This window comes from Oryzias latipes, chromosome 18, assembly GCF_053564925.1.
Source record: "Oryzias latipes strain Hd-rR chromosome 18, Olatipes_Hd-rR_3.1".
Classification (NCBI taxonomy): Eukaryota; Metazoa; Chordata; class Actinopteri; order Beloniformes; family Adrianichthyidae; genus Oryzias; species Oryzias latipes.
Window position 1 is genome coordinate 11,332,268 of NC_136254.1, and position 11,375 is coordinate 11,343,642.

Genomic DNA, 11,375 nt, shown 5'->3' on the forward strand with positions numbered 1-11,375 from the left:
AGACAGGAATCTCCCTGGACAATGATGTTTGCGGATGACATCGTAATTTGCAGTGAGAGTAGAGAGCAGGTGGAGGAACAGCTAGAGAGGTGGAGGTTTGCTCTGGAAAGAAGAGGCATGAAGGTCAGTCGTAGTAAGACAGAATACATGTGTCTGAACGAGAGGGATCAAGGTAGAAGCGTTAGGTTACAGGGGACTGAGGTGAAGAAGGTGCAGGAGTTTAAGTACTTGGGGTCAACAGTTCAGTGTGATGGGGAGTGTGGAAAAGAGGTGAAGAGGCGAGTGCAGGCAGGTTGGAGCGGTTGGAGGAAAGTGTCAGGAGTGTTGTGTGACAGAAGAGTGTCAGCAAGACTCAAAGGAAAGGTGTACAAGACAGTGGTGAGACCAGCTCTGCTCTATGGGTTAGAGACGGTAGCAGTGAGACAGAGACAAGAGGCTGAGATGGAGGTAGCGGAGATGAAGATGTTGAGGTTCTCCTTGGGAGTGACCAGGTTAGACAGGATAAGGAACGAGTACATCAGAGGGACGGCTCATGTTGCCTGTGTTAGCGACAAAGTCAGAGAAGCCAGACTGAGATGGTTTGGACATGTTCAGAGGAGGGATAGTGGATATATTGGTAGAAGGATGTTGGAGATGGAGCTGCCTGGCAGGAGGGCAAGAGGACGGCCAAAGAGGAGATATATGGATGTCTTAACAGAGGACATGAAGTTGGCTAATGTTAGGGTAGAAGATGTCCATGATAGAGTGAGGTGGAAGAGGATGATTTGCTGTGGCGACCCCTGATGGGAAAAGCCGAAAGAGAAAGAAGAAGTTCAAAAAATGAAACATTAGTTAGGATACATTTGAAATTCAGGTTTTTCTGAGAAAATGTTCAAAAATATCCTAATTTTGCAATTTGCGTCATTTAAATTCCCACTCTGATCATCTTTTGATCTACAGAAAAAAGGGTTCCCAGCGGTCTTTTAAAAATGATTCTGCACTTATTAGCCAGAATCTAAAAGTCGGTGTCATCTTCCAGGACATCGTTTCTGCACCGCCGCAAGAGTTCATTAGATATTTGACTTTGAGTTGAGGGGTGGGACCGTTGGGTGGAGCGACCCCACTTGCCCTTCCTCTCCCTGTTGACTTTTGGGTAAAAAAGGGACGCAAACATCTACAAATCTCTTCTTAGTACTGCAATCTACTACAGCAATAGGAGTTGATCCTCCATCATCTCCACCCCTCACACCCACCTGAGCATGAGCAGGCTGGGGAAGGCGGAGTGGAGCAGGGAGTTTATGGCCCGCCCAGCATATTTTCTACCTTCTTCTTTCACTTTTGGCTTTTCCCATCAGGGGTCGCCACAGCGAAACAACCCTCCCTCGAGGATGAGTCGCATGGTTACGCTGGATGTCCTTCCTGATGCAACCCTCTCAATCCAACCGGGCTTGGGACCGGCACAGCAGCAGAGAAGGGAATAGGGAGCAGCCCAGAATCGAACCCTGGTTTCACGGACGGAAGGCGCCGCAAACCAGCACGAGCTAAACCTGCCCCCATCAGTGTATTTTCTACCTAATCCTTTATAAACAGCAATTTTCATCTCCTCTTGATTCACGGTTTGAATAAAAAAAACTCCAGAAATGCTATGTTGAGCTTTATTTTCTTTATGTCCGCAATCATTGGAAAAATGCCACAAGAACATGTCAAAAACACAATTTTCATTGGACTGGGTTTTTAAATATTAATTTTTCTTATATTTTTTTTTCAAAGAAATCAGAAATGTTTTAGACAAAAACAAAACGTCTGGCTCCTGTGTGTCCTGCTGTTGACCTGATGTTCATGCTAATGTGTGTGAGTGTGCGTATGTGTGGGCATGCACGTGTGTGTATGTGCTTTTGTTATCTGCTAAAAGATGAGTGGGTTCAGATTTAAGTTTGAGTTCTAAGGTGATGTTGAGATGAAGAGCTTTACCTCTGTAACCAAAGATTCCCACCGCTTGTTTCTCAACGCTTTGAGGAATGATTGTGCCCACCAAGTAATTTGCAAAGGAAACCAGCAGAACTATGAAGAATAAAATCTGAGTCTGTGGCAGAGACAAATGAAGGCAAACAAATGACAAAAGAGTTATGACATACTTTTTAAAGGAAAAATATTTTACTGCCTTTACCTTGGACTCCCACTCCATCCCAGCCACAGTGATGACTCCAACAATACGCACGTCATTGATCGAATCAACAATGACGACACCTAAATCCTGGCACACAAAGATGCAAAACCTCTCTGTTAACGGCCATTGGGAAAGGCACATAAAAGAAGTGGAGTGTGCCCCCTAGTGGATAAAATGTTTAAATACATAAAAATAGAATCTTGCAATTTTTGAAACACTGTATGGTGTCTGATCCAGATTTTACCAAACCGCTTTTTAATACTGAAGTAAACCAAAGATTATCAGACTAAACCACTGTAAAATTAGGTGAAGTAGACTTTTTTAACCAGGAATCCAGCATCATTTCTCTTCACAGAACGAGTGACAGATTTCAACCTTAATTATCAATCAGTGAGATATTTCAAACCCTGAAAAATGGTCATGTCAGCACCAAAGCTGATTTTCCCGAAAACAAAGCAGAAACATGATATGTACCTGCATCAGATCACGAACCACTTCTGCAAAGCCAACAGTGTTGAGCGCACAAGCAAGGGCGTTGGCGAAGGAGAAGATCGGTCCTCCAATCTCCCGACCCAGAGTTTGGGAGATCATGAAATATGTCCCACCTTTAATGATAATACATATTTATTTCTAAGGGCTTTATTTAGATTTTTTTATTTTGATTTATTGTATTTTGATATTTTCCAGGCTAACCTGAAACGACTCTGCCGTTGGTGGCGATGGCAGAGATGGAGAGCGCCGTCACTGTGGTGACCACCACAGACATGAGGATGATCACACACGTCAGCACTGGAAGCACAAAATGAATCCATCAGTCAAACAGTCAGAGTCTCTGGATCCAAACATAAAACTGCTTCTGCTCCAGAATCCTTGGGGAGGTCAATCTTTTTACCTGTAAACTTCACTGCTGCAGAGATGGAAACAAAGCGAATAAAGGTTGAATAGAGGAAGGACTCACCAACACCTGCCTGGGAAGTGATCCACGACAGGCGGAGGAACAGGATGACCCCCAAAATATTCAGCATGCAGCGCACCTGAGAGTTTAGAGAGAATAACAATGAAACTGCACAAAAGCTTGTTTATCTCCAGTTTTAAAGCTATCATCAGAGTTCCCACTTTCTTGATGCAATAACACAAGGATGGATGCTGAATAAACTGGTAAGCTAATACACCAAACTTACAACTGAACAGAGTCCCGTTGACTTTATTATTGTGATCAGAGACAGCCTAAATCAAACATTAGCCTTCACAGCAACTTTTAATTTGAAAATAATCCTTTAAAAAGAGAAAGTGATGCTTCAAAAATCTTAGCAAGTTTCATAATCTTTAAATTGTTACTGTAGCTCTATACGATGTTTTGATTTACAAGAACTGATTAGGTACAATTAACCCCTTTGGGGTTCAATAAAAGTTTCATCAGTGATGCTGAAAACTGAACAGGTCAAACGAGGTCAAAGCTCACCATCATTCCAACTATCCAGCCAAAGCGAATGGGAGCTTTCTCCTTGGGGTTTGGAGGATCTTCACCTTCAATGTGTGGCTCTGAAAGGTCCAGCGTGATTTCTCCGTCCACTCCGACCTCCACCTCCTGACAGCAAAACAAAATCAAAGGTCATTGAAAGATCAGTACCTCTGTAAGTTTGTTTTTTTAATACTTAACACTGCAGATTTATTCCAAAGTTGCTTTTTAAAAACTGAGTTTATCTGTCTAGATCTTTTTAGTAAACATACTTCCAACTGAAGTAGCTTTATTTATTTATTTTGCATGATTCACCTCAAAGGACTTCCTCAGCGCCTCCAGGGAGGGTCTGCTCCTCGCTTGCTGGCGCGGTATGGAGCTGGCCTAATGCTCCAGCTGAGGAACCAGGTCGATGGTGCTGTAGAGGGAGGAGCGCCGCAGCTCCGCCCGTGAGCCCCGCCGCTCGGGAGTGCTGCTGCAAACAACAAAATCTCCCCAAATCACAAACTACAAACTAAAGTTTACATAATGTTATGTCTTGCTGCTTCTGCTTTGCTGAATCCCCTTTCATTCGGCTTACCTGGCAGGTGAAGCCAATGATCTTGATCAGCACCTGCCAGGTATTTAAGTCGGAGGAGGTCACAACCAAAGGAGAGGCATGCAGAGAGAGCAGAGCAGGAGCTGAGGAGCATTTTGTTTTTTAGTTGGAGCTGTGCTGGCTGGTTGGTTGCTCTTTTGATTTCTTCTTGGTCCTCAGCAGTCTTATACTGCTGGGTTTTGTTATTTTAGTTTGGGGTTGGACCTTGGTAGTCCTCATTTGCGGGCTTTGTTTATTTCTTTTCAATAGTTAGATTTTGTTAGGCAGCCTTAGCAGGGAGCTGCTGACTCCGACGGTCAATGTTGGCTGGGTCAGTTGTCTCCCTGAATTATTTTATGGTTGGCCAAGGTTCCAATCCTTTTGTTTTTTTTGTTGAGACCAGCACAGTGATTATTTATTTTCTTTTGTTTTACAGGACACAGCTTATTTCTACAACTTAATAAACTGTGTTCCTAAACGTATTTGGGTGTCCATTGTCCATTTGTTTTGGCCCCTTTTTGATTTTCCCCTAGACTGGGACAGGTTTGCCTGTTGGGGCCGTAACACATAATTTGTTTAGAAAAGTAATTATTTTTGAAATATAGTTAAAAAGAGAAGACTGATCAAAGACAATTTCAAATATATGTTGTCAAATATCTTGAAATACTTGTGCAGCTGGCATGAGTGATAGTTGCTATAGGGGCGAGATAAAAAGTCTGGACTAAAGACTTTACGTAATTGGAGATGCTGATGTTTTTCTTCTCTGATGCCAAGGATTGGGGTGAAGAAGTTCACACAGGATTGTTTCAGGAGCTACTCTCTTATTTTCCCATACAGCAAACTATTTGTTACTTGCAAAGATTTAAAATCTTGTTTCTAGACATTCCATATATTTTACCAGAATTTAGAGTTGTATCTTTGCTCCAAACCTTTTTAAGCTTTTCTCAAAATCATCAGTCGAGTACGTTTTGTCTCATTTAATAATAATTAATAATAGTAATTGATACTTTATTGATCCCACAATGGGGAAATTCTTCTCTGCTTTTTGACCCATCCCCTGGGGGAGCAATGAGCTGCAGCCTAACCGCGCTCGGGAGGCAGTAGCGTTAAGGGCCTTGCCTAAGGGCCCTCACATTTAGAGCTAGAATCTAGAAATAAGAACATTTTTATTAAAATGATTGAAAATTATTTTGCTCTCTGCTATTGACAATAGAAAAACTTGATTAAACACTCGAAAAAAACCTTAAATTTCACTGTATTTTTTGGTTCAGATTTAAGGATGTTATTTTAAAGTTCAGAAAAGTTAGACTGGTAGTCATTGTCATTATTTTGGATACACAAAATGGATTTATGTTCTAAGAATAAGTGCTAGTTTTAGATTTTATAATGATTTATTCAAATGGACCAAGACCATTTTCTCATTTTGTTCTAAAAGGAGTCATTTCCACTTGTTACACTAGTTTTGTGTCACTGTAATAAAAAAGCTTTTGGATTCTTAAAAACTAAAAAAATACAAACTATTTGCTTATAACTATCAATAAAATACTTATTAATGGGCTGTATAACAAACAGTTTGAAGTCATTCTATCCAACTGTTAGCTCTTTTGCCCATTTTCCCCCTGTTGAAAGCTTGTGTGGAACTCCATGTTTTTTTATTTTGAGGACTTTATCATGGTTTGACAGTTTTCTGTCCCTTTGTCTCTCTCTCCTGGCCACTGCTGCTGTTTTCCTGTTTTATTTTAGCATGTGGTCAGGATGATGGCAGGACATTCTGACAAACCTGCCAGTCTGTTGGCCTATCCCTAGGGGTATTGAGTCCACCTCTGAGCTTTGTCGAACTCTGACCTGTACTTGGGGATCAATCCTTGCTTTTTTTGTGCTCTAGAGTCTGACATTACACCCTGGAACAACCACTTTACTTGTAAATTGCGGTAAAGTTAAGAGACCTGCAGGATTAAAGGCTTCCTACCTCCCTTTCCAACACACTGTTCATAAATAATTCCTTACTTTTCACGAAACAAATGCAGTCAATTTAAAAGGTGAAAGGTTAGGGGACTAACCTAAAATCCTCAATGACAGTTGGAGGGATCTGGAGGTTTTGGTTTCTGCAATCAAAGTGGTGAGGAGAATATTGGGGAGGTCCTTCATTTTGTGTGGAGAAGCGGACTGTTGGAGAACGCACGTTCCGTTTGGATATGGTCTGCCCCATCGGTGCGTCTATTTGATCCTTTGAAAACACAAAAACATCCTTAAAGTTTTTAGAATCTCTGCAAGTTCCTTTTTTTTGGCCAACTTTTTTTTTCTTTCTTTAATCTAACTGGCAGATACAGAAGCTTCTTTTTAAATTTCCATGTGCCCTCTGGCCTTTTTGGGTACCCTGGGAGCTTTTCCGGGTGCTTTGTCTTCAGGGGAAACAGTGTCAGAAGAGATGCTAAAGTGTAGCCCCTTTAAAAACGTCCTGGATCTTCCCAAGAGCTTTTTCCCTGGTCGAACATGCCCAGATAGGAAGGTGTCCTGGAAGCATACCCAAGCCATCATGACTGGTTTCTATGGGGAGGAGCAGCGGCTGTAGGCTACTCCGAACTCTTCTAGGGTGACCAAGCATCTCACCACCCAGCTACCATTAGGAAGAAACTTATGTCTGCTGGAATCTTATGACTCAATGCTCATGAGCATAGGGTGAAGGTATTAGAACACAGAGTCAATGAAGAGCTTTGTCTTTTGACCCAACTCCTTTTTTTTACTATAATAAACAAAAACAATGACTGCATTACTGCTTTATGAACAATGTTGGGAGTCGCTTGTCTCATATTGTCTTACATTGATCAGGAGAATAGCTTTACTATCCAACCACTTTACAAACCAAGTAGAGATTAAATTGAGTAAGAAGTAAACAACTACTCAAGCACTAAGTAACAGTTTAAACCTGCTTCGTTTCATTTTATTCAATTTAATTGAATGGAAAAAAATATCTAATGTGTAATAAATTAAAATTTGATTTATTTTAACTAAAATTAACATTCCCTTATCCACACTATATTTAATAACAACAAAGTTTCAGTGAGGTCGTGAATACATTTTATTTTTCAGTATTTGATACACATTCAAAATATTGATATTTTAAATTAATATGAAAATGTTTTTCAGATGTTTTAAACGGGTCAGATATATTAAGATATATTTTTGTTTTTGGTCTTATTGGTCAGTTTGGTATTTCTCCTGTTTAATGCTGTACAGAATTTTGGCTAATTGAGGTTTTCAACACTTGTGCGATCTTAGATGACCCCGCCCGTACAGTGACGTGTTCTCCCTACCATGACAAATGTGGATAAAGGTGGAAAGATTTCATGTAATCCATGGGTTAGGGTTAGGGTTAAGGTTAGTGGGCAGCCCATCCAGCGCTGCTGCCCCCCCGAGCTGGGCCCCCCGCCAACCCCCCCCAGCACAGGCAAAGGGACCAACCCCCCAAGCCAAACCACCACTCCCCCCCCTCACCACAGCAGCAGATTTCTGCTGCTGTGACTTATATTTCTATTTTTCTTGTTTTTCCAATTTATTAAAATAGTTTTTATAGCAATACAAAGAGTTATGAAAATGATAGATAGTAATCCTCTTTCTACATCGATGGCACTCATGTCACCAAGCACACAATGTGACGGTGAAGCCGTGATTGAAACCTTAAGCCAGACTGATAGATCGGCACATACCTGCTGCCAGAGAGCCTGGACAGGAGTGCAGAACCACAGTGCGTGCATGTAGCTGTCGGGTAGATTACTGTCACAGTGCTCGCAAATGTCTGAGTTACTGAGACCCATCCTGAACATCCTCTGTCCAGTGTAGTGGCTAATAAATGGTAGATCTGACAGATTGATATTTCCACATAACGCCTGTTCCAAGTTTAACCATGAGTTGGTTTCTGGATTATTTTTTAACCATTTTAAGATATATTGTAATCTATTTGCAAGAAAGTATTTGTGGAAGTTAGGTAATTCTAATCCTCCACAGCTTTTTGCAGATTTTAAAGTTTTTAGACTAATTCTTGCAGGTTTATTGTTTCATAAAAAGCTTGATATGGATGAGTCTAATGTTTTGAACCATTTTAGTGGTGGTTGTGTGGGAATCATTGAGAAGAGATAATTAACTTTAGGTAAGATTTTTCATTTTAACTGTGGCTACCTTGCCCATAAGGGACAGAGGCAGGTTGGTCCAGCGTGTTAGATCGTCCTGTATGCTTTTCAGTAATGGGGTGTGGTTTAGCTGCACCAATTCTGATAGTTTGGGGGAAAAATTGATACCTAGATATTTGATATTTCCTGATTTGACTGGTATTGTGAGTCTTTGTTCCGCATTCCTGTTGAGTGGTAATAAAACAGACTTATTACAATTAATGGAATAGTCTGATATGGAGGAGAATTCATTAATGATTGTTGCTGTTTCATTTACAGAATGTAAATTACTTAAAAACAGTAATATGTCATCTGCATAGAGACTAATTTTATGATGGGTGTGTTTGGTTTTAATTCCTTTAATGCTCTCATTCTGTGTTATTGCTGCAGCTAAAGGCTCAATAAATATAGCAAAAAGAGAAGGAAAGAGTGGGCAGCCCTGTCTGGTTCCTCTTCCAAGAAAAAACCTGTTGGAAGTCTGTTTATTAGTTCTAACTGATGCATTGGGGTTGTGATATAATATTTTGATCCATTTGATGAATGATTCTCCAAAACCAAACTTATGGAGGGCAGCAATAAGGAACTTCCAGTTTACTCTGTCAAAAGCTTTTTCAGCATCCAGCGATAGTATAGTCATTTCCTGCTTTTTAATGGTGGCAAAGTCCATTATATTAACAAGTCTTCGGAGATTGTCATCCGAGTGTCTACCTTTGATGAATCCAGTTTGGTCGAAGTGAATTATGTGAGGAGTGATTTTTTCTATTCTCTGTGCTAGTGCTTTGCAGATAATTTTTACATCTGCATTGATTAGAGAAATGGGGCGATAGCTTGAAGGACTCGTGGGATCTTTGTCTGGTTTTAGAAGGAGGATTATGTTGGCTGAGTTCATGTTAGGTGGTAGTGATTGGCTTTCATTGATAAATGTGACCGTTTTATAAAATGTTGGTGCCAGCTGTTCCCAGAATTCTTTATAAAACTCAGCAGGAAAGCCGTCAGGCCCTGGTGCTTTACCATTAGGCATAAGTAACAGAGCTTCATGAAGTTCAGACAACGAGAGCGGAGAGTCTAAGTTTGTGATTTGATCCTCATTTAACCTGGGTAGGTTTACAATATTAAGAAATGAGTCAAAACTTCGCTCTGACGGATTGATCTGTGGTGTGTACAAGTTTTTATAAAAGTTTTCAAATGCGTTATTAATTTTGACCGGGTCTTGAGTGACATTTTCTGTTTGGTCCATAATAAAAGTGATTGCTGATTTTTCCCTGTTAATTTTAAGCTGATTAGCCAGAAATTTGCCAGATTTATTAGAATTTTCAAATATTTCAAGTCGTAGCCTTTGTATTTGAAATTGTGTTTGTTTATTGATGATGTCATTTAACTGCAGTTTGAAATTTTTCAGGTCGCCCAGAATGTGTTCCTGTGCAGAAGCAGCATAAGCAGTCTCCAGGGTTTTGATTTTATTTTCTAATTCTAATAAACCTGCTTCGTCTTTGCGTTTTTTATGCGTTTGTAGCCCCATCACTCAGCAATACTTTAACAAAATGGTAACCTACGGAGTCGTGATGGGGGGATTGGGTTCGTTGAGCTATGGTAGCTCCCAATCGGGTTACCTATTTAAATCTAAAGAGTTACAACGTCACAGAACTCACAGTAGACAAGTACGTCTTCCTAAAAAGTATGACACCAGACAACCATTTAAACTGAACACAGTTTCAGGTTTAATAAAATAAAGAGTTGACCCTCAAAACAAACAAAAATATTGGTCAATATATCTGGTTTTTATACTCTTCCTCTTAAACGGGGAAAAAAAAATATGAACCTTGAGTAAATGTAAATTTCACAACTTAACTGAACATTCATAAACTGGTTTTAAAAGTTCGTTTCAAAAGTTTGTTTCAAACACAGATATTGCAATACTTCACCACGTCATGAAAAATAACAAACTGGGCCCATACTCACTCACTCATTCACACAGTCAGTTATTACCCCCGGGGGAAAAACCCTCGTTGCAGGCCTGAAAAAAAAATCACCGACTTCCTTAGCCTTCCGTGCAAAGCCTTCCTGCGTTCTCCGTGCAGCTTTAGCCGTTGCTCCGCCCTTCCACAGCACCTGTCGTCCGTCGCGGGGAAAATCCAACGTCCTCAGCGCTGCAGCTCCGCTCCGTGGACTCCGGTTCACGCTCAAGTGAGAAACTCCAAAACGGGAAACTTTCCGTCACCTTTTCTGTCACGGGAAACCACTCTCAAGTTTTCCTCCTGACTTTGGCCTGCAGAAAGTTTATTTTTTCCCGTCTTCTTCTCCACCTCCCCGCGTGCTTCCACGTCCAGACCTTTTTTCTTCTTTTTTCCGATCCTCTCCTCAGCCAATCAGCTTAGTCCAATCAAAACCAAAGAACACTCCACAGAACACTCCGCATTTCTTCAAAATAAGATATAGTCCTGTGAACTGACGCTGATGAGGTTACATAATCCAAAACAAATCAATAAACAACAATAACATTGTTATTTACAGTAAACCCATAATCAACATCATTCAATAAACAACAATAACCTTGTTATTTACACTTAACCCATTTCCTTCTGGTTAAATCTGTGTCATCTTCTAGACTTATTCAAACATATTCCTTTTAGTAACTTTGTAATATCAATATTAATAATAATATTGATCATTTATGGAATTAATTTGTTTAATCCTCCTCTTTTTTCTTCTCGGGGCTACACTCACCCCCTTCTAAAATGTTTGATGTCCCCATCAAACAGTTAGGTCCAGCTAACCTAAACACAGTTTAGAGTGTAAGCTGACAGATGTTAACACAGTAGGAACACAATGCCATCGGATGGCACCACGAGGTGTTACAAGGATGAGTTCTTGAGTCTCCATAAGTTCCACTGCCAACCAGCACTCCACAACTTAAAATCGTCATAGGCTGGTTGGAAGGTTGACCTAGTACATCGTAACTAAGTCTAACAACTGTTTTTTTGAGCCTCTTGGAGCGTTCTACAGCCACCTCCTCTCTTCCCACTGGAA

General features: G+C 40.5%; 1 protein-coding gene across 1 annotated transcript; it reads right to left on the bottom strand.

The window, feature by feature from the left end:
* Nucleotides 1-1,794: 1,794 nt before the first annotated feature.
* On the bottom strand, nucleotides 1,795-3,447 carry LOC144987226 (solute carrier family 12 member 3-like). The gene is made up of 5 exons (XM_078936358.1): nucleotides 3,105-3,447; nucleotides 2,840-2,935; nucleotides 2,621-2,751; nucleotides 2,147-2,233; nucleotides 1,795-2,062 (listed from the first exon to the last, which is right to left on the bottom strand). The coding sequence occupies exons 1-5, from the start codon at nucleotides 3,169-3,171 to the stop codon at nucleotides 1,817-1,819; spliced, it is 627 nt and encodes a 208-aa protein (XP_078792484.1). The 5' UTR covers nucleotides 3,172-3,447; the 3' UTR covers nucleotides 1,795-1,816.
* Nucleotides 3,448-11,375: the final 7,928 nt, after the last annotated feature.

Coding starts and splice junctions, on each gene's coding strand:
- LOC144987226 (XM_078936358.1), bottom strand. CDS start 3,171: ATGCTGAATATTTTGGGGGTCATCCTGTTCCTCCGCCTGTCGTGGATC. Junction 2,936..3,104: donor CACTTCCCAGGCAGGTGTTG/GTGAGTCCTTCC, acceptor TTGTGCTTCCAG/TGCTGACGTGTGTGATCATC. Junction 2,752..2,839: donor CAACGGCAGAGTCGTTTCAG/GTTAGCCTGGAA, acceptor TTATCATTAAAG/GTGGGACATATTTCATGATC.